The sequence below is a fragment of the Podarcis pityusensis genome, assembly GCF_964106645.2.
Source record: "Podarcis pityusensis genome assembly, chromosome: 6".
NCBI classification, from domain to species: Eukaryota; Metazoa; Chordata; class Lepidosauria; order Squamata; family Lacertidae; genus Podarcis; species Podarcis pityusensis.
The window spans coordinates 418,148-440,509 of NC_138030.1; the positions used below are offsets into that span (position 1 = coordinate 418,148).

The 22,362-nt window shown below is 55.6% G+C and overlaps 1 protein-coding gene across 2 annotated transcripts in view; it reads right to left on the reverse strand.

Moving 5' to 3' along the window:
- SLC12A5 (solute carrier family 12 member 5) overlaps positions 1–22,362 on the reverse strand; it is a 90,555-nt gene that overhangs the window by 48,407 nt on the left and 19,786 nt on the right. Inside the window, exon 1 of one of the 2 annotated variants that reach the window (XM_081011220.1) lies at positions 7,932–8,392. The exons of the other annotated variant lie outside the window; for it this stretch is intronic. Within the exon in view, the coding sequence (XP_080867346.1) occupies positions 7,932–7,983 (52 nt within the window). The 5' untranslated portion in view covers positions 7,984–8,392. Of the gene's footprint in view, positions 1–7,931; positions 8,393–22,362 lie in introns of those variants that run through there. 2 annotated transcript variants of the gene reach the window in all.

Here is a 22,362-nt window from a genome sequence, read left to right on the forward strand (position 1 = left end):
GCTGTGAGCTGGCCTGCTCTTCCAAACATCGACCCGAAATCTGCCTTCCTGGGGTTCAAACCGCTGCTTCCCATCCTGTCCTCAGTGGGGAGGAGGGAACCTGCTTTGGAAGACACCAGTCAAGCATGAGGGGACAGGGGTCGATGCCACCCCCTGGCGGAGGCAGAAGATTGGGGGGGTGCAGGATGCCTGAGGCCCCACCTGCACTAGGCGCTTAAAGCATCATCATCATAAAAAGGCCACGGCTTCCCTCAAAGAATCCTGGGAGTTGTAGTTTGTCAAGGGTGCAGAGAGCTGTGAGGTGGCCCCTATCTCCCTCTCCCACCTCACAGAGCTACAATTCCCAGAGAGGCCTAATGACCGGTCCCTCTTCACAGGGAGGGGAATTGGCTGTTTAAAAGTGGCATGCGGCGACATCAGTCCCGTAATCCTAAATGAAACCCACAGCTCAATGGGATCAGGCTCAGCTATGGCCTCTGGGACTTGGTCTCCCCTCCTCTTGCCACTGCTGCTGAAGGCTGCCTGCTCTCCCTCCACTGGAAAAGGAAACCAGGCTCTGTCTCTGCCCAGGGACCCCCCTGCCCCACTCTGCTACTCAGAAGCGACCAGCTCCTCCTTCTCCAGGCCGGCTAGTGAGGGAGATGCCCCTGGAAGGGCTGAGGCACCACTGAAGCTGCCCACACGGCCGCCTGGAAAGTGAGCCCAATGCCTTGCGTTGGCAGCCAGCAAGGGTCTAGGCACGCAAGCTTCAGGAGCTGAGATCATTCTAAAAAATCTTACGCATAACAGGGAAATGTGCAGACATCTTAAGAGGATTGCTGGCTGTCACAGTGCCTTGCACTCTAAAAAGCCCTTGCCTTGTCCCTGTTGGGCACGGATTCTGGCTCCCTTTGGCTCTGCGTTCCTGGTGACTCTTATTTCACCATCCTGTGGAGTGTGGGTTCTGCAGCTCCTTCAATGGGGCTCGGGGTGTTCAATAACACCTTCCCCACTTTGGCAATCGAGAAACTTGGTGCCCTTTCGAAACAGAGGATGGGATTCTCAAGGCTGCGTGCGAGCTGCTAAATTGGGTGCCAGGGAGCAGATTCCTTCCCCCTGTTCCTGAGCGTCACACACACACACAGACACACACCCTGTTCCCAAACTGTCTTTCTGAAGGCCCTCCCCCACACTTGTCATCTCTGCTCCGGGAGAGACAGGCAGCACTGCAACTCTGCCTGAAATGGATTCAGAGCCCAGAAAAGCGCAAGCTGCGCTAGGAGCACAGGAACATCAGAGCAGCCTTTGGGATGGAGCCCAAGGGGCCCCTCCAGTGCGGCAGCCTGGTCTCACGGTAGCCCAGCAGATGACCCAAGCACAAGAGCAGCTCCCCCTCCTGCGGTTTCCAGCCAGGGGCCTTCAGAAGCGGAGCTGCTTCCAAGCGTGCAGGCAGAGCACAGCCACTGTGGCCAGGAGCCATCGACAGCCCTCTCCTCCTCCGGGGATTTGTCTGTTCTGGTTCCTTGGCTGAATCACCTGCTGCATGGAGGGGCTGGGAGCCCAGGGTCCATGCAGTAGGTCTCCTTGGGGTTGCTTGGGCAGCTGAATGGATCCTGCTCACCACCTCTGCCCCCAGGTGCGTGCCCACACATGCCCTGGCGCCTTCACATTCCCCCTGCCACACAGTTTGCCCACCCCCCATAGCCATGGAGGGGCCCTGCTTTCTCCCCAGGTGGGGGCTTCCAGCACACTGGGCCTCCCCCAGCCCTTGCCCACACATAAACGCCGCATAGCTGTGGAGCAGGGCTATGGAGGAGGAGACAAGTCTGGCCTCCTCTCCACGGAGCATTGATCTTCCCATAAAGGGAGTTTGGGGCATGAAGGGGGCATAAATTGGGATGTGGGGCCTCTGGGTCAGGCTCCGGGAGCCCCCAATGCATTTCCGGGCCGTAAGGAGTTAAGCGCTGGGGTCCTGAGTGATGGATGGCTTCTGGCTCCGTCCGGAGAGCGTTTTGCCGCAGAGGGGCTGACGCTTTCTCCAACATCCCAGCACCGCACACTGCTTGTGATCCGCAGGGATGGCAGTGGGGGAGAGAGAGCCCATTGGAGGGGAGCAGAAAGGCCCCTTTTCTGGGAGGACTGGGCTGGGGGGCAGAGTAAGGAGCCTAGCAATGGGGCACGGGGTAGGGGGTGGCACGCAGGTTTGGGCTTCAGCAGGCTCAGTCTTCTCCCCAAATGGGGCCCTTGGGTCCTTCTCCTGCGTAGCCAGACACTTTCTCTCCCCGCCTGGGGTGAGATCTTCCAGTCCAGGGATCTAGAGGGCAAGGGAGGCGTGGGAGAAAGTGAGCAGCCGCTGCAGCCTCCTGAAAACACAAACCTTTCTCCCAAAGGCTGGGGTTGTAGGGCCTGTGGATTTGGGCAGCCTGGGACCCTGGAGAGATGCACATGGGATCCTTACAGGGTTGCACCCCACATTCTGCCATGGGGGGTCAGAGGTGGCTCAGAGCAAGGGCTGCATGTGATGGGGAAGGAAGGGGTCCAGGCGGAGGGGCCCCCAAGGGGTTGGAGTGTTTCCGGAGGGGAAAGCGTTTCACCCAGGTGACTGTGGTGAGGCCACAAGCACAGCCAGCCCTCCTCCTCCTCCTCAGCAAGCAAGCAAGCGCGCCGTCTCTTTGATTCATGCTCAGCGCTGCCTGCCTCCCTCCCACCCTCCCCAGGGATCACTCAACATGAACCGGCCTTTTAATTTTCTGCGGTGGCTGGCAAGGCTGGCGGCTGGATCGCTGGCAGGGAAACAACAGCCCCAGTGCGAAGATCAGATAATCCTCAAGCCAAAGCAGGGAGAGAGGAGGGAGACAGGAAGTTGCACAGGGAGGCAGCAACAAGAGGCTTCTGCTCCCCCCCCCCCAAATGGTCTGGTCTCCCAAATCTTTTTGGCAGGGGTGCGTTCAATGAAGCTTACAGGCCCGGCCGCACCATTAGGCAAAGTGCGGCAGCAGCCTCAGGTGGCCTGGGATAAGAGGCAGGCGGCAGCAGCAGCAATTGGGGAGCAGAACCGCCTGGCCCCCATTCAGCCCGCCTGCTGCCCCATCACCAGAATGGAAGGGAGAGCCCATTCCCAGCCTGGCTGACTTCCGTCCTGGGCAGGGAGGCCATCGTCTCCTTGGCCTCAGATGGCAAAATGCCTTGGAGGGGCAAGCGAGAGGGGTGGGAGGTGGAGGTGCTCCCAGCTTGGCCAACGGGAGACTTTCCACGTATAAAAGAGGATTAGAAAAGATGGCAGAGGAGGAAAGGGCCGTCAGTGGACACTAGGCAGGATGGGTCTGCTCTGCTTCCACAGGTGGAGGCAGGAAATGCAGGGGAGATCTGCTTGTGGGTTCCCACGGGCACCTGGTCAGCACCTGTGAGAAGAGGAGGCTGGACTAGAGGGCCCCCCTTTGGCCTGATCCATCAGGTTCTTCTGGCGTCCTTATCTTGTTGGTTTTCTTCTTGTTTAATATAATTTCTTGAATTTGTTAGACCCTTTATTTTGCCCAGAGCAACTTCAAACCAGCACATGCAAAAGCCCAGCAGGTCACAACTGGGGTCATCAAGCAGCAGCACCTAAAGTTAAGGTGAACCCCACTTTTAATCATCACTTTGCCCCTGTTCATTGGACTGTCATCTGGGGGCAGGGGGGGCCTTCACGGTGCTGGATTTCAATACCAATGAAATGCACAGCATGCTCAGGCCACCCTCCCCAAATCCTGGTTCAGCCAGTCTAGATGGGGGAGGGTTATTGGCCGAAGCCCCAGCAAGGAGGCTGGAACATGTGGTCCCATCGGGCAAAGCCTGGATGCATCCTGGTGGCGTCGCCCATTAGATTTCGTGCTAACAGATGGGGGAAAGGCCCACAAAAGCCCTCTGCCAGAAATTCCCAGCCCCCCTCCTCCCCTAGTCAGCCAAAGGACTTTCCCCACAATGACCACCTTCTCAGGTCGCCCTTGCCTCCCTTCTGTGACTCAGAAGAGAAGCAAAGGGGAGGCTTCTGGGGAGAGGGGCTGCAGGAGGGCCCAGCCACACTCGTTACTTCCTGCCAGCAGCCAGCAAAGTCCCCAGCAGGCTCCTCATTCCACGCTGCTGCTACTGCTGCAGACCTCCCCTCCATGCCCCCCCAGCTCCCTGCCAGGCCCCATGGCAGCTTCCTCCTCCCCACCTGCACAAGGAGTGGGACATCCTGCCTTTCACTCCACTTCTCATTCCCTCATGCACTTTGCAAAATGCTGCTGCTGCTCAGAACCATGCATCCATCTTAGAATTGGAAGGGACCCCCGGGGGTCATCTAGTCCAACCCGCTGCAATGCAGGAATCACAGCTGGAGAATCCCTGGTGAACGACCACCCACCTTAAAAGCCTCCAATGAAGGAGAGTCCACCATCTTCCTGGGTCGTCTGTTCCACAGTTGGAAGGCTCTTAACATCAGAAACATTATTCCTAGTATTTAGGCCCTGGGGAAAGGCTTTGCCGTCCACCTCCAAGAGCTAGCCAAGCTGGGCTTGGAATAGCGGAGCAGACGGCCCTTATGCCAGGTGAGGGGAGGCAGTTTCTGGCCACCCATTGGGGGCACAGTCCACCTCCTGGGACGTGTAGCAAGGCACCCAGTTGAGCCTTGCCATCAAGTGGCAGATCCCTGGCAGTGTTGGCCCTCAGCCCAGAACTCCCCATGAGACCATGGGGTGGATACTGGGGGGACTGGTGCAGGGGGCTCCTGCTGGGTGGACTGGGCTCTTAACTGCAACTGACCTGCATGCCCACCCCCACCCCCCGAGGAACAGGAGGCTCAGCACAAGAAGGCAGCTACTGAGGAAGATGGAGGGGTGATGAACTACTTTGCAAAGTGCGTAGGGGGGCCTGCCTGGCTGTGGCTTTCTGGTGGCTCTTTTAATTCATTGGTTCATTCTAAAAATCTGCTCACTGCATCCTTTCAGAACCCCCCAAGGAGATGCAGAATGTTGGAGGGATGTGAAGAGCGGAGCTCTGGCTCCGACTGCAAGCGCCACATCAGTCATCTGTCGCCCACGAGTGTTTTAGCCGAGTGCTGCCTCAGTACCACCCCCCCTCCCCAAAAACCCCACCGCTTCTTCTGCCCAAGGAGGCCTTTCTGCTTTGTCCTCTTGCCCCACCAGCCAGCCAAAGGCTCCTTGGAAGTTCTCTGCTTCCTCTGTGTCCCCTGGGCCCCTGTCCTCTACAAGGGGGGGCTCTTGACCAAGAGCAGAAGGAGAGGCTCAAGGCCCCCTTTGCAGAGAAGCCCTCTCACCAAGCCACACCGCCACCTGAAGCTCAGCAAGCTGTTTGGCGCAACACACCCTCCCCCGGTGGCCCCAGACCCACTTCCCACTGATCCCTCCCTGCAGGAGTGGGAGAGGGGATGTCATGGGCTAAAGGCTCACAGAGGAGTTTTCCCACCAGTTTCCCCCCAAATTCTCAAGAAGGAGGCGCCCCTTAATAGCAGCAGCCTATATAGTGATTGCACTTCAGGGTGTCCAGTGTGGTTCTCTCACTTCCTCTCTGCTGTGATCCTGACAAGAGCCTCGTAAGGTTGATTATTACTGCTGTCTCCATAATTTAGACTCATCCATTACTTCTCTTGCCTTTTCCACTGTAGGTATATCTCAAAGTGCTGAGGATACTTTTGCCACCTGCATATCTGGGACCCCCTGACTACCCTGACCCCTACAGAGGGAGGGGCAGACCGTTGCAAGAAGAATGGAAGCAACTGTGTTGTGGGATCCAAGAGATGCGCCCCAAGCTCCACTGCAAAGCTGGGGGCACAGTTCATGAAGAGCGCACTGCTTCAGCAACGCTCCTACAAACACACAAGCCCACACCCCGTAAGCTGGCTCTGGGTATCCATTATCTTTGCTAGGCCTTTTGCTACTGGGTTCAGAGTTCAAATCTTGCAGGGATCCCCACTGGCCTGCACTGCAAACAGCAACTGTGGGCACAACTTCTCTGGTTCCCCTCCTCCACCTCGCACAAGGGAGCTGTCATGCACAGGGCTTCCAACTTGCCGACAGCTGACAGCCGCCAGGCGCCTTCTGGGAAAGTCATTACGCTTTGCCATTTAGACTGCGCTGGGTCAAGCGCTGGAGCACAGCGCTGGGATCAGCCCCGGGTGTCACTACGGAAAGGGTCCTGCAGCGAGCCCTTCGTTGGCGCACAGCGGCTGGAGGCCAGCCCATACGTGGGGCAGGCCCCTTGTGCAGCCTCCTCCAAGCAAGCGCCCGCTTGGCCAAGAGTGGCGATGCCGGCCTGGCTCGGAGATGTGGCCAAAATGAGATGTGGCTCTGAGATGTGGCTGTGCCAGCCTCTCAGAGCTGCCCTTGAAATGGGAGGTCTGCACACCAGCAACGGCCTGGAGCCACGGCCAGCCCAAATGAACAGTGACAGGCAAGGAGGCGTCTGCGTTTTAACCTTCCCCCTCCCTGACACACAGACATGCCACGCAGCAGCAGCTGCCAGGCTCCTGCAGCAGTCTCTGCCCCCTAACCCCTGCTGCAGCCAGCCCTACACTGCAGTCAGCACCTTCCACTCCTTGAGGGATGGGGGGCGGGTTGTGGAGCAGAGTGGGAGGGGGGCAGAGGGAGGCAGTGCCCAGAACCTGATTGCAAGGAGGAAAGTGGGACAGAGGGATGGAGGCTCTCCCCCCCACCCCCACCCCCACCCCGCCAGTCAGCTGGTATCTGCTTTGGCTTATGCCATCCTGGCACACTCCCATGCAGATACCTGCAGACCATAACTCCGCACTGTGCCCAGGCTCTGCCAATGGGCAGGAAGCTGCGTCTTCATCTCACTCTCAGCCTCACCAGCTTCCTGCTTGGCGAACAACAACAAAAAAACAACCCCAAACACCCCATCTGAAGACTTGGGGCGCCCTGGGATCTGCATGAGGCCACTGCCCGTGCCAGAGCCAGAGGGTGGGCACAGGGGGTCGTGGGAGGAGGGGTGCGCAGCAAGGGGTTCCCGTCCAAACGCTCTGCTTCCAAAGTGGCGCGTCCGTGCTAGCGCTGCATTGAGCCTGCAGTACAGGAGCCGTCACCAAAGCGGCAGGCAGGGAATAAACAGCCCCCACCCGCGAACAACGCAGCCCCAGCATCCTCGGGGTCTACAGCGGCGCAGGCTCCTGGCAGGCAGAACCAAGGGCCCCCCTCGGCTCAGGCCTGCGAAGTGGGGGCGCTGCTCCCCTCTCCCTCCTTCGCCCACAGTCCCGTCCCTTGCGCAAGAGCGAGTCCCGCGCCGCCCGCAGGGAAACTTCAGCACCGCGGACAGAGGCGGGCAGGCGGGACGGGGGAGGCGGCGGGACACTTCGCCGAGGGTCTCCTCCTGGCGCCCGGCCCCGGGGGGGGAGCTCGCTTGCTGGGGCTCCGGCCAGGCCAGCCGAGCCGAGCCGAGCCGAGCCAAGGGGAGGCTGTCCCGGGGCGCCCAGGCGCTGCATGTGGCCGCGGCAGCCTGGGGTGGGAAAGCTGCCTTCGCAGAGAGGCAAGACTTGCACCCCACGGACCTCCGGCTGCCCCCCGCTGCCTGCTTCCCACCTCACCAAAATGTCTCCCGAGAGAGTTGCCATCCCCCCCCCCCAACAGACACGCACACAGGCGGAGGGTTGGCGGAGCGCGGCGCTCGGCCGGGCTGGACGGCGCCCGCATTCCAGCACCCTGGACGGCGGCGGCGGCGGCGGCGCATTCCTGCGCGCGGCTCGGGCTCCGGGCCCGGCGAGAGCGGGCGCTGCGCAGCTGGCGGGGCTCCTCCGCCGAGCAGGAGAACCGCCGGTACCCGGCGCAGGCAGCGCTCGAGAAGGGGCGCGCGATCCTGCCGGCCGGCCGGCCCTGCCCCGAAGCGGGACCCCGCCGAGGCGAGGCCTCCGAGGGCTGCCTCCAGGCTTGAGAAGCCAGCCCCCGCCCCCGGTGGCCCCTTACCTTGGCTGGCGCCCCCGTCGCCGTCCTCGCAGTCCGTCAGGTTGTTCAGCATGGCGCCCGCCGGGGCTGCCTGGTCCGAGCCTCGCTTGCCTCGGCTCCCCTCGCCTGCCTCGCGCGCCGCTGCAGTGCGGAGCAGAGCCTTCCCTTCTCCGCTGCCGCCGCCGCCGCCGCTGCTGCCGCTCAGCCCCCTTTCAGTTCATCGTGTATTCAAAAGGCATCTTCTCCGTCAGGCGGGCGAGCGGAGGGGGGCGGTGGATGAGCTGAGGCGGGGGGGCGCCGAGGTGTAAGCGAGCTGGGAGAGGAGGGGCCAGGAGCGTCCGCCGAACTGCTCGCCACCTCCGAGGGCAGCGCAGATCTGAGTCGGCGGCGGAGGAATTAGGGCATCTCGGGGGCTGGCACTGCGGCTCCCCCCCCCCCCCCGCGCAATCCGCCTGCGCGGATGCCGCCTCCTCCTCCTCCTCTTCCTCCGCTCCCACCCCCACCCCCGCATCAGCAACCCAGCACCGGAGATAAGTTTTTTGGGGGAAGGAAGGTACTGTTTACCCAACTGTACGCCCCACACCCCTCAGTCACGCGCACGTGTCCGCCTTTCCTAAGAGATGGGGCAGCGACAACCCCTGATTCGCAAGACATTTGGCTCGTGGGAATGCAGGCAAGCAGTTTGAACCGCAGGTCACGGTGCAAAGCGGGAAGGGCCTAGAAGTGGAAGGGGCTTCAGGGAAGCCACCCACCCACCCACCCACTCACACAGACCTCCCTCGTGCCCCAAATCATCCCTCAGAGGATGAGAAGGTAGAAAGAAGTGTCGCCCGTGCCAAACGTATAGTTCGCCGCAGACCAAACTGATACTCCTAGCCGCCCTTGCCTTGGCCCCAGAAGCATCCTCATGGTGGCCAGTCAAGAATGTCCCCCTTCCCATCACAAAGCCCAGGGTGGTGGTGGGTCACACTGTAAGGAGCCCTCGCCGCTGGGAAGAAGAGCAGAGGGAGTTGGCTTGTGGGACCCACGGCCAGCCAGGCGCTGCCCGGGACGCCCAGATCACGCTGCTCTCTCCTGGCTGGGCCTCGATGGGGACTGAGCCCCAAAGGCGGCACATCATTCATAAGACCATCAGAAATGCCTGCCGGACCAGGCCAGGGGCCCCGGTAGCCCAGCGCCCTGTTCTCACAGTGACCCAACAGATGCCCGTTGTAGGAAACCCCCAAGCAGGATCCAAGCGCCAGAACCCTCTCCCCTCCTTTGGTTCAGACGTATTGCTGTCTCCAGCTGTCGAGGGCAAGGCAGAGCCAGAGTAGCTAGGAGCCGCCAACAGCCCTCCATGAATTTGCCCAATCCTCTTAAAGCCACCTCGGTTTTGTGGCTGAAGTGCCAACTATTGGGTATTTTTAACCGCGCTCTTTAACTTGCTGGTGAACGACCCAGAGTTAGGCCTGGGCAGCGAAGGGGCCACGTTTGCCAATGGCACTAAATTGTTCAGGATCACAACAACGACAAGAAGGGATTGGGAGGAGCTCCAAAAGGACCTCCCCAAACGGAGTGAATGGGCAGTCAAATGGCAAGTGCAACTCCATGCAAACCAGAGTAGAGTGAAAAACGTTGCCGTAAAAAAAAACCTCCCCCAGGATCAGTGCCATAGCGGGGGGCCCCAGTTTTTTTGCCCTGAGTGAAGCCTCCAGAGGGGCACCATCGAGGCTCCCAGCCTGTGCGCGTGCACAAATGCGCGTGCCAAACGGGGTCTTTTGACTCGGCCGGGGTTTGCCGCTGTCCCGGGTGCTGGAGTAGTTCTGCGCCCCTGCCTGGATCCCCGAGGCTCTTCTACTCTTAGGAGCCCAGGCGGAGCCTACAGGCCAGGCTTGCGGAGATGCCGAAAGGAAAGTTGGGGGTTCGTGTGTGTGTGAAAGAGAGGGGGTGGGGCCGAGGCAGGGAGCCGCCTCCCCAGCCAGAGACGCTTCACACCGTGGGCAGCTGGAGTTCATGTGGGTGAGTCCTGGCAGCGGGAGGGGGGGGGAGGGAGGAGGGCGCCTGGATCCCAGCACGGATCATGGCAGACGCTGGCACTCATTACTCCTTGACGGCTGTAATTAATTGTTTGCTTCCTCCTGGGCCTTGGCCAGCTGCTCTGCATTCCCGCCCCCTCCTCTCCCCCTCGCCCTGCGGCACGGCCAGGGCTCCCTATTCCCTGGCTCCAGGGGCCTCTGCTGCATCCGTCCCGGGGGGGAAGCGGGCAGGTGCCGGCACTGAGGTCCGAGGACACCCTCGCCACAAGAGGCACCCCCTTGGAGCTGCAGAGGGTGGCACCGCAACACCGCTGATTCCTTATGCCCGGTGGTTGTTCTCTCTGGGCGTCAAAAGGGGAAGGGAGTTCACAATAGGTGAGGGGGCACACGCTGCTGGGCTTGCACAGGCTGCCCTGCCCTTGGGCAAGAGTTCAGGCTGCAGGCAGAGCCCTTCAGAAGCTGGCAGCAAAGAATACAATGCATATTTTTGCAAAGGTGCTGTGTGAAAGCTGGTTTCTGAAAACCCAGAGGAATAAAGGAAGTGTTAGAGATGTTCCTGTCCAACCACTAGGAGTCTCAGGATTGCTGGAGGGTGTGAAGGGGGGGGACTCCTACCCCCCTCTCCATTCTGCCCCACCTGGGCATCCATGTGCAATTTACCTGTGGACCTGCAGGAGCCTTCAAAGCCACACAGATGGGGCCTTGGCAAGAGGGGGGTGGAGGAAGGCTGCCCCCAAACACCCTTTTGCACCCAGAGCCAAAGGCAGAAGTGGCTCCCTCCCTATCCCTGAGGAAGGAAGCTGCTAGCTAGCAGTCTATTTATTTCTGGAGGTGGCCCGGGCACAGGCAGCGAAAGTGGAGGAGGCAGGGAGGGGGGAGCACGTGAAAAGATGCTAATCCTCTAATCCCAGGATTATGGCTCCATTTCAAGAGCCTCCGTCACTGCTGGCACGGAGTGGGCAGCTGGGGGCCTCCTCTGCCCCAGAGTGCGGGGCTCCCAAGGAGGCTGCGCCGTTTCTCCCCACACCCCCTCGGTGCTGAGCCTGGGGCAGCAGGGGGCCTGGAGCAAATGGGAGCTGGGCGAGGACATCATACGGGGTGGGAGGGGGCAGCCAGAAGCGGGGAGCCACAAGGAAGCAAGGGGGGATCCCTTAGGACTGGGTTCCATATTCGTCTGTGTGCCTTGAAGTCACATTCCAAATGGCCTCAGACCCCACCCCTAAAATATGAGGGTAATTCTAGTGCCTTACAGACCAGTTGTATTATGAAGATAATATAGTCAAAGCACAATGAACATGGAAGCGCTAGAATTGTTTATGACTAGTGTTAACTATTTTTTATTTTATTTTATTCAGGCATCCTTGCCCACAATGGCCAAGTGGCCTGGATCTGGCCCACTCCAAGTTAAATATGACCAGCTCTCCTCCCAGGCAAACGTTCCAGAAGCAGCAGCTGGCCTGCCCTGTTGCAACCAGCCAGGATCCTGACCCTCCATTGCTCTGCTCCCCCTCCTTTCCCGTGAACACATTTCTCTCTACTATGAGTGCTGACAGGACATGGTTTCTGCATCATCAGCCACCATCTTTCAGACTAACCCCACAAGAGCTGCCCAAAGTCCAGAACCAAAGTCTAACCAGATGCTGTCTGAGTGGCTCAGAACCAGGTGTGTGTGTGTGTGTGTGAGAGAGAGAGAGAGAGAGAGAGAGAGAGAGAGAGAGTCCTTTTTTCTTGCTGTCCCCAGTCCCTGGTAGTCAGATATCCTGCCTCTGCACATGGTGGCTCTGCTGGATCAGGCCAATGGCCCATCTGCTCCAGCACCCTGTTCTCACAGTGGCCAACCAGATGTGCCAAAGGGACACTCGCAATCAGGATTCGAACACAAGTCTCCCCTCCCCTCCCACCAACTGGTTTTCATGACTGATCACCTGCCCTCCGTAGGCCCCTGAGAGTCACTTAGGCTACTTCCCACCACAACATCTGCTGGCTAATCAACCACAACGGGACCACTTTTTTCTGCAGGAGGGAGTGGGGTCTGCATTGGCCACTGTGGCTGCATGGTTTGGGACACATGTTTCAGCCCAATGTCCTGCTGAGCCACAACCTGTGAGCACCTGCGAAGGCAACTGGCTGCTCTGTGGCTGGGAGTCCAGCAAGCCATGTCTTCCCTCCACTGTGCGGTTCATCGTGCGGCGGTGAGGACCAGCTCCCCCTCTGGGCCGCCTGCCTAATGAAGAGTTCGGTGACATTCGCTCCTCTCCTCCACCAGCAAGGCAGGCTGCTCTGATAAATGATATCATCACACCTATTTTGCACCTCACAATGCAGGGCTGCCAGTGTGTGTGTGTGTGTGTGTGTGTGTGTGTGTGTGCGCACGCCTGGCAGAGAAAGGACAGGGAAGGGTGAGGGCGATATAACTGCAAGATGACTGAGAAGGCACAAGCCCTAGAGACGGCCACCCCAAACAAAACCCCAAGCAGGGATTCAGAGGAACAGAGGGGCCCTTTCAGGCTGGCGGTGTGTGTGTAAGGGGGAGAGAACTGTGGGGGGGGGGCAGCCCTTTCTTATGGAGCCAGCCCCCCCAAAAAACATAACGCTTGGTACCAGCTATAGCTCCAATGGAAAAGGGCACTACAGCTGCTAGATTTGATCTCTGGGTCAAACAGCAGAGAGATAAGGAGCTCAGAAGGCAGTTTCTAGAACTCAGAGATATACTACACCTGAGCACTGAGGCTCCACATAAGAACATGAGAAGAGCCCAGCAGCCCAAAAGAAATCCCACAAGCAGGATTCAAAGACAAGGCGACTCCAGAAGCTGCCATTTGGAAGCACTTACTGCCTCCAACTGTGGAGGCAGAGCACGGCCATCATGCCTAGTAGACTTATCACCCTCAGTGAATTTGTCTAATCCTCTTTAGCCTAAGTTAGTGACCACCGCTGGCTCCTGGGAGAGGGATTACCGCAGTTTAGCTATGCGCTGCACAAAGGTTCTGTTATCTGTCCCGAATCTCCCAACATTCAGCTTCTTCGTGGGATGTGCAGAAGTTTGAGTGTCAGGCCCACTGTCTCTATGCATTATGTCCATTGTTTACATGGAATTTCAAAAAGTTTTTGATGAAGGCAATTGACAAAAGCTTCCAAGGAGGTTTGACAGCCGTGACTCAAGCGCAGAGGTTGCAGCTTTCGAGATATCAGGGGAGGGGGCTCTGCTGCTCTCCAGCCTCCCAAAACTGTGGGCTGCTGCCCCTTCCCTAGAGGGGGGAGGGATAAGTTGCAGGGAGTTTGGTCCGATGTGGCCACAACAGCTGGAGCAGCTGTGCCCCATTCCTGCCGCCTCACCGCCTGCTATGTACAGATCAGGAGCCGGTTAAAAAGCAGAAATAAATGGACCATTCTCCCAATTTGGGGGAGAGATAGAAAATGGAGTCTCCCACCAAGGATATGTCTTGGGACCTGGGCATTGAAACTGGCTCTTAAATTATCTGGAGACAGATGTCGTTAGTGAGGCGGCAAAGTTCGCTGAGGATGCCAAATTATTATCCAATGAAGGTGAACTTTGGAAGGTTCAGGACCAGTAACAGAAACTGGGAAGGGGTCCCCAGGGTCATCTAGTCCAACCCCCTGCAATGCAGGAATCTATTCATACAGAGCAAACTATGACATTCACTCCCACAAGAGGAAGCGATGGTTTGGAGAGCTTTAAAGGGGTATTAGACAAATTCATGGTGGGCATCTCTCTCTGCGGCTTCTGCTGTAGGCACAGTGGCTGAGTTCTCCTTCCAGGATGAGAGGCAGGATAGCTCCAAAGGCCTGTTCCTGAAGACCCCAAGAGGGACCACGCTACGGTGCTCATGTCTTCCTTTTGGGCTTCCCAGGATCTGGTTGTCCTCCATGGGAGAAGGATGCTGGACTAGATGGCTAATAGCCACCGACAGATTCATCCTCCATGGATTACACAAATCCATGGGGGATAATGGATGTCAGCTATGAGAAAGTCAGAGGCAGGAAATGCTTCCTTGAAATCACTGGAGCGGGGGGTGGGAATGCTCCTGGGAGCGAATCCTGCCGGCTGGCTTCCCAAAAGAGGCACCTGGTTGGCCACTGTGGGAACAGGATACTGGACCAGGTGGGACATTGGCCTGATCCAGCAGTTGCTCTTTTGATGCTCTCAAGAACAACAAAACAGAGCCCTGCTGAAGCGAGTTCTGCAAGCTGCCCATGGGCTGGGTAGCGGAGAAGTAAATCCTTTTGCCTGCCCTGCATCTTCCGCCAGCCAGTTTCATGGTCTCCCCAGCATGCATAATTTTATCAGTCTCGGTCCTTCTCCCCTTTAGTGACCTCTCCCCTGCCCCCCGCAACCTTAAGAGTCCACAACCTTTCCCTGTGGAAGAAGGGTTTCCAATTCCTTCATCATTTCAGCTGCCCTTTTCTGCACCTTTCCCAGCTTCACAGCATCCTTTCTGAGGTGAGGCAACTGGGACCGTTCACCGCATTCCAGATGCAGCCGCGCCATAGATTTGCAGAGAGTTCTCACGGAACTGGCCGTCATATTTTCAGTCTGCTTCCTAATAATCCCAGGCACGGAGTGTAACATTTTCCTTGAGCTATCTCTCCATCGGCCCTTGAAAGGCTTATCCTCTGGGCCCACACACCTGGCGGCCCGAGGCAGGTGGCCTCTGAGCAGAGGTTTCGTGTCGTGTCAGGGCTAATAGCCATTGATAAACCTGCCTTTCATGAAGGTAACTGCCTTTCCCCAAACTAGCCAAGCCAGTCAGACACTGCCAGTTCTTGCGGTCGGGAATTCCACAGATCGATGTACGAGAGGAGCTTCTGTTTGTTGGCGTTGAGCTGACTGCCAAGTGGTCCCAATCAGGGGAGGAATAGATTCAGGGGCTCAGGACTTCACAGAGGGCACAGTTAAACTATGGAACTCATGCCCACAGGAAGCAAGGATGGCCATAAACCTAGCTGGCTTTAAAAGGGGGGTGGACAAATTTGTGGAGAGGCCTGTCAATGACTAAGGGCCACAATGGCTCTGCCTCCATGCTCAAAGGCAGTGGCTGGAAACCTCAGGAGGGGAGAGGGATGCTCTTGTGCTCAGATCCTGCTTGTGGGCTTCCCTTTGGAGTATCTGCTTGGCCCCTGTGAGAACAGGATGCTGGAATAGATGGGTCCCCACTGACCTGATGCACCAGCTCTTACATCCTTAATGGATTCAAATGACAAGAGACTCCAACAAAACATTAGGAAGAACTTTCTGATGCTGAGAGCTGTTCAGCAGTGGAATGCGCTTCCCATCATTCTGCCTTGGACACTGAGGTCCAGTGCCAAGGGCCTTCTGGCAGTTCCCTCAATGCGAGAAGCCAAGTTACAGGGAACCAGGCAGAGGGCCTTCTCGGTGGTGGCACCCACCCTGTGGAATGCCCTCCCAGCAGATGTCAAAGAGAACAACTACTATCAGACTTTCCGAAGACATCTGAAGGCAGCCCTCTTTAGGGAAGCTTTTAATGTTTAAAAACTATTCTGTTGGAAGCTGGCTGGGGAAAACCATCCAGATGGGCGGGGTATAAATAATAAATTATTATGATTCCTAAGGAGGTGTTGGGCTTTCCTTCCTTGGAGGTTTCCAAGCAGAGGTTGGATGGTCATCTATCAGGGATGCTTGAGCCAAGATTCCTGCATTGCAGGGGGCTGGACTAGATGGTCCTTGGTGTGGGACTTCCGGGTCAGCGCCATCGGTGAATGGCAGAGTTCCTCCGACCGGAGGAACGGGCTCCGTGGAAAATGGGTCTTCCCGCCGCGGCGAAGGTGGGGACCCGCTAGAAATCCCAGGCAGAGGAAGCCTGGGAACGTGGGGTTCGGCAGGGCACCAGGAGCGCCCCCCCTACTCACCGGGAACCCCATTTTGGGGCGCCGGAGCGAAGTGGGGTGAGCGGTGCGGTGCTGCGAACTGATTGCTATTTTCACGGAGTGAAGCCGCACAGCCATGGCCAGAGAGCGCTGACTTTTTCCTGTGGACAATTGGATTTAAAACAAGTACCCGTGAGTAGAAACGGAAAATTGGATCAAGAAATATCTTAATTTGGCATCGAAGCGGGAAGGTTCAAAACAGGAAGTCCGCCTTCCGCTTTTTGTATATAGACTAAAGCAAAAACTTTGTAAGCTAAAGCCTGGAAAGCTGTTTAAAAAAGTCTAAATTTCCTTCATTCAGAATTACTGAAACCCCCTTGGAAGCAGGAGAAAAGGGGGGGGGGACTTTGTGTAACGCCTGCAGGAGAGGGAGTGAAGAAAGATAAGTTTCCACCGTCTCTAACCTGGGAACGGGGTGTCAGAGACAGAAATTGTTGGAGAGGTTCATTGACTGTGAATGGAATACTTTGACAGATAGCTAAAGAAGAGAAACAAGCTGATTCCAATGTTGCCTTTTGCATTCTAAAGAAACAAAATATCTGAAAAATATCTGAAAAATGAAAGTAATTTTCCTTTGTTGGACTTGCCTTAAAAAAAAAAAATGGATACAAATAGAAATTGTCTCCTCTAGAGGGAGCTTGTTAAATTGTTGCTGCAGTATACTTGAGGACTCAACAGCTGTGAGATTAAGATCGTGGGAACAGGCTTTTCTGACCTTGACTAAAGATGAGCTGGGAGGAAGATTGGGTGCTTGCTTTATGCAAGACAAGTGCCTTGCTGGAACAGATGCATGAGAAGATGGATTTGATGAATGAGAAAATGGATTTGATGACTGTTGTGGTTAATAACTGTGGACAAACAGGGAATATTGATACAGAAATCTTTCAGGGACCAACTCATGAATCTGTACTGACTGGGCAAGTGCAGAAGATAATGGAGGACGATGCGGTTGCACCTCAAATAATACAAATGGAGAAACCGGAGGCCCTACAGGAGCATAAGCCGCTGTCATTGAAGATTGAAGTTGGAGTGGGCCAGGGGGAGTTTGGAGCTGAGGAGGTTCCTAACTTTGGAGAGACCTGGAAATATGCTTTTAAATACTTTTTGGATTATATCGATGATTGTGGGGAGTGGGACTGTGAGGAATGGGCGGGTTTGATGAAGGGAGATGGAGACAATTTTGGGTTGGAATCCCCCAGAGACCTACTCCTCAATGAGAAAGGAAAGAAACTAAGAAAGAGACCAACAAAAGACAAGGAAAAGGGCAAGTATAAACAAGAAGAAGAAGAACTGCAGAAGGGACATGGAAGAGACTTAAGGGCCTCGGACACAAGACTTCCAGGTTGATGAACTAGATGGAATGGACAGTAAGGACTGACACGATCTGAGACCAGGAAGAAGAGACGTTGGATGAAGATTGGAAGAGAATTTATAAAGAAAACTTTCTATTTAGGGAATTAGCTGAAAATTAATGAATATTAGGGAAAATGTTGGAATGAAACTATATGACTGTAGCAGAAATGATATCAGGAGTTATGTATATTTGAAAACTAAGATTAAGCTTTAAGGTATTTTAGGGTAAGATAAGGTTAAATAAATTAAGGTAATTTGAATAACAGAATATGGGGAAAGATGGAAAGGATTTGTTGAGCTAATTATTAGGTTAAATTGTTAAGATAAATTTTTTAACAAAAATTGAGAAAGATGGAAAGAATTTGCTGAAATAACTAATTAAATTAGAATACAAAAAGAGAGGTGTGAGGAGGTCAATGAAACAAGCAAATGGAAGTTATAGATATGTAATCTGGGATTTGTGTTGTTTTTTCTTTTTGTTTTCCTTTTTTCTTTTTATCCTTTTGCTGTATTGTTGTATTGGTTTTTGCGTTTTTTCTTCCTTTTTATAGTGTTGTTTTTTATTTTTCTTTATTTTTTATAATTCTGAAACTACTAATAAATATTATTTTTTAAAAAAATATAGATGGTCCTTGGTGTGTGTACCTTCCAAGTCTACAGCTCCATGATTCTGTTATCCTGCTTGATCTCCGCAGCACCAGGCCCCTCCTGAGCATCCTGGGGCGCCTCCTGGGAAGCAACATGAGTCAGTCCCAGAGAGGAAGACCTGAGGAAGCAGCCAGAGTTTCAGGAGGACAGTGTGGGCTGACTTGGGTTCTCCAACAACAAGGAATCGCCAAGGCTCTCTCTCAACATCCGCACAGCTCATGCTTCCAAATCATAATCATGGGGGTGGGGAGAGACCAATGGCCCTGATCCTGGAGGGGAGGGAGAGAAGGAGATGGCAGCGTGGGCCGGCCTAGCTCTGCCCCAGGGTCAGAATCCAGCGCTTTCCTCTCTTAGGGACAGCCAGAGAAGATACCAGCAGATACCAGTCCCTCCCAACCTCTGCAGTCTCAGCAACAAGAGGCTGGGCAACGTTGGAGAAGGTAGAGAGAGAGAGAGAGAGAGAGAGAGAGAGAGAGAGAGAGAGAGAATTCACTCAAGTCGCTTTGTGTGTTCTTCACAAGCTGCCCGAGTCATGGCAAGTGGGCCACCTGAGGACAAGTCACATTTGTTTGTGCGACTGCAGAGAGCGCCTTGGGCTGGTTTTTGGGGTGGCAGGCTAATTTGCAGCTCGCACTTGAGATGGATGGTCCTGGCATCCTCTGCGCCGTGAGCGCAGGGCGTTTGGGGCAGGAAATGCTGCCACACGGATGAGCAGGAGATTTGACTGCAAGTCCCCTTGGCAAGGGCAACCGCTGTGCCCCCCTCCACACTCCCTCTCTGCACCCCACAGCCTCACTTCTTGGCTGCTGGGGGGGTGGCGGCGGCAGTTCTCCTGGAGCCAGGCCTGGCCGCAGCTCTCTAGGCCAGGAGGGACCTTGCCAGACTCAGGCTGGCACTCTGGCAGCTCTCTTTCACAACAGCCTGACACCTCTGCTCCTTCTTGCCTTGGCACCGGAGGAGACAAGCTGAGCAGGGTGGGGGTGATGCTTGCGGGGGGAGTGGGCAGAATTTGAACACACTGCCCACTCTCAGGGCTTTGGTCACTGCCAGGCAGTCAAGCTCAGGGCCAGATAAGTTAGCCACCAAGCAACAGAGATGGGGGCCTGCTTGTCCCGGGTCAAAACAGAATAGAATCGTAGAGTAAGAAGGGACCAAGAAAGGTCATCCAGTCCAGCCCCCTTTGCCACCTGCTGTCATGCCCCCCCTGCCCTTTTATATATTTGTTATTGCTTTACTTACTGCATTCCTATCCCACCTGCCATGCATGGTTCTCCCCGTCACATTTAATCCTCCACAACAACCCTGTGAGGGAGATTAGGCTGAGAGCCGGAGACTGGCCCTTCATGGCCAAGTGGGGGGCTCTGACTCCAGGTCTCCCGGGGGTCCCAGTCTGGCACTCTACCCATTCTGCCCCCTGCCTCTTTCCCATGTTACATCCTGCTCTCATGGGGAATTTTTGCCAACAGAGCAGGGCCGACTTTCATATTCCCAGTTACACGTAGGTAGCCGTGTTGGTCTGCCGTAGTTGAAACAAAATAAAAAAATTCCTTCCAGTAGCACCTTAGAGACCAACTCAGTTTGTTATTGGTATGAGCTTTCATGTGCATGAACATACTTCAGAAAAGAATTTCAGAAATAGACTGGAAAGAGATTTTGCTGAATTGCAACTTATTACCATGGAGAGACCTGGTCTGAATACAGACATTGGAGTCTTATCTCATTATACATGATAAAGCTATTTTTAGCCATCTCACCCCTTGCTTTTTCCTGTAAGACCAATTGCAGTCGTTAACAGTCATCAACAGGTTTACCACACCTATCGGCCAGTCACCCATTCCCACCCCCCTTCTGAGTAATACCCCTCCCCACCCTCTCACTATATATAAGGGTCTGGTGACTTCTGTTTCAGTGTATCTGAAGAAGTGTGCGTGCACATGAAAGCTCATACCAAGAACAAACTTAGTTGGTCTCTGGAAGGAATTTTTAAATTTTGTTTCATATTCCCAGTGAGCCACAACAGCACCAGCCTCCTCAGAGAGTCCTCATTGGCACAAATCATGAGCCCTGGGACACTGGCAGCTGCCAAGGCATGGGAACCTCAGATGAGGCTGCTGGATCAGGCCCATGTGGCCCAGCATCCTGTTCTCACAGTGGCCAACCAGATGCCCCAATCCTGAAACCTCTGGGGCTGAGCACAGCCCTCTCCTCCTCCAGGAAGGTGCCCCAATCCTGAAATTTCTGGGGCCAGGCAGCGCCAGACCTTTGCTCCTGAGCCAAGCCCAGTGCTGCCACCTCGCTGCTGCGTTGCTCCGGATCCCTGGGAAGGGCGGCCTTCCTCCCAGCAGGGAAAGGCATGGCTGGGCTGAGGCAGTTCCTGCTCCAGCAGAGCCAGCCGCCTGCCCGCTTCGGCTCCTTGCCAGGCAGCTGGGCTGGGCAGGCCGAGCTGCCACTCTGTCTCCACTGCCTCCTGCAGACACACACACACACACACACACACATGCCCATGCCACAGTCAGGCTCCTGCTCACACTTCATCCGAGGTGCCGCCTCACACTTCACAGCTCCGTGAGCCGGAGAGCCAAGCAGGAAGAGGCAGGCCGCCTCCCGGGGGCACAGCAAGGAGCCCAGGCTGCGGCCTGAAGGACAGCTCTGCTGATGGAGGCCAGAGTCCCCTGCCCACACGCCGGCCGGTCGGCCAGCCACTCCACCTTCTTGCCTTGGGCCTCTCCTGTGTCCTGCAGGGCTACCAATGTTGAGAGGGCACATTTATTATTGGCAAGACACTCCGCAGTCGGCTGGGGTTGCCTCCCAGTCACAGAAGTCCAGGGGCACCAGGGCGAGGGAAACAAAGGAAGAGAATGCTAGATGGCTCCGACCTGGTGGAACGCTCTGTCCCAGGAGACCAGGGCCCTGCAGGATTTAACTTCCTTCCGCAGGGCCTGTAAGACAGAGCTATTCCGCCTGGCTTTCAATTTGAACCTATCCTGATCTTTTATTTCCCTTCCTTCCCTCCCTCTCCCCGTTTTTGTGAAGATTACCCGCTCTGGGATCCCACAGCTAATTCTCCCCTGGTCTCCTCGCTGGCCCAAATAAGACTAATTTAGCCAGCTAGCCCTGGTGATCATCTAATGTTTATTGGATGGATTTCCCCCCCCCAAATTGATTTTTGAATTCTGAATTTATTGTTATTCACGTTTGATACCATATTTTATGCTGTTTTTTGTTGCATCAATTAAGTGTTTTAAATTTGTTGTTAGCCACCCTGAGCCATGGTTCCCTGAACCGGGAAGGGCAGGATATAAATAAAATATTATTATTATTATTATTATTATTGACAAAAGATGAGAAGAAGTCCTTCTTCACGCGATGCATAGTTCAGCTTTGGAACTCACTTCTGCAGGAGGCAGTGACTCTGATGGCATTAAAAGAGGATTGGACAAATGGAGATGGAGGAAGAGGAAGAGGAGGAGGCGGTGGTGATGGAGGGCTCTGGTACCCGGATTCTGCTGGCTGGCTTCCCACAGGCAACTGTTCAGCCACTGTGAGAACAAGATCCTGGCCTAGATGGGCCACTAGATGGGCCTGATCCAGCAGGCTCACCATATGTCATTAACACAGGAGCTTTGGGGCTTCCTGGTGAAAGCAGGAGGCGGCAATCTTCTCATGCCCTCCTTATTTATCATTGCTACAACAGGTTTTCGATCACACCCCTTAGCAAAGCAAGCGTGTGGCCTGAGGGAGTGACAAAATGGGGCCCGTTCAGGAAGGTCTTGCTGGAGACGCTCTGCAGCCCCCCCCCCCCAACAGAGCAGGCCCAGTTGAAGGCCCATTATTTCGGCACTGGAGAAGGGTTTCCAAACAGACATCGTCCTCACCCGGCACCACCCACTGAATAGCACAGAGCGCTGCTCCCATTCCTTGTTTCCCCTGCCCCCCCCCCCGCCGGACAGGTCTGCTTTTCAGTCCGAATTTGCCCCCTGAGCCAGCCAGCCTCCCCACCTGCAGGACCCTCACTGGGATTTGAAGCCCATGGTAGTTTTCATCTGAATGCAGCCCTCTTCAGGGAAGTTTTCAGTATTTGATATTGTATTGTGTTTTTACTATTTTTGTTGGGGGGCCCCCGGAATAATTTTAGATATAAATTATTACTACTACTACTACTACTATGCACCTCACCACCTGGCAGCCAAGGGGTTCATTTCTGCAAAGGGAGGGTCCTGGGGAGAAACTCTGTTTGTGGGCAGAGGGGCTTCTTGAATGGGCCTTGCCTGAAATGAGGGATGTTTGCATTGGGCAGGTCAGACAGGGGGCATTTGGAGCTGGGCACCAGAGGCAGGAAGGGCTGGCCTTGCAGCTGTGCCCACCCACATGCCCACAGAACCAAGGGGAGACCCCTTCTCAAGCCGAGCGGGGACAGGGGCTCAGAGGCAGGGCCTCAGGTTCAGTTCCTTCTCCAGGCAGGGTTCGAATGAGAGTCCCTTGCCTGGACTCCTGCTGCCGGCCAGTGCAGGCAGTCCTGGGCACGA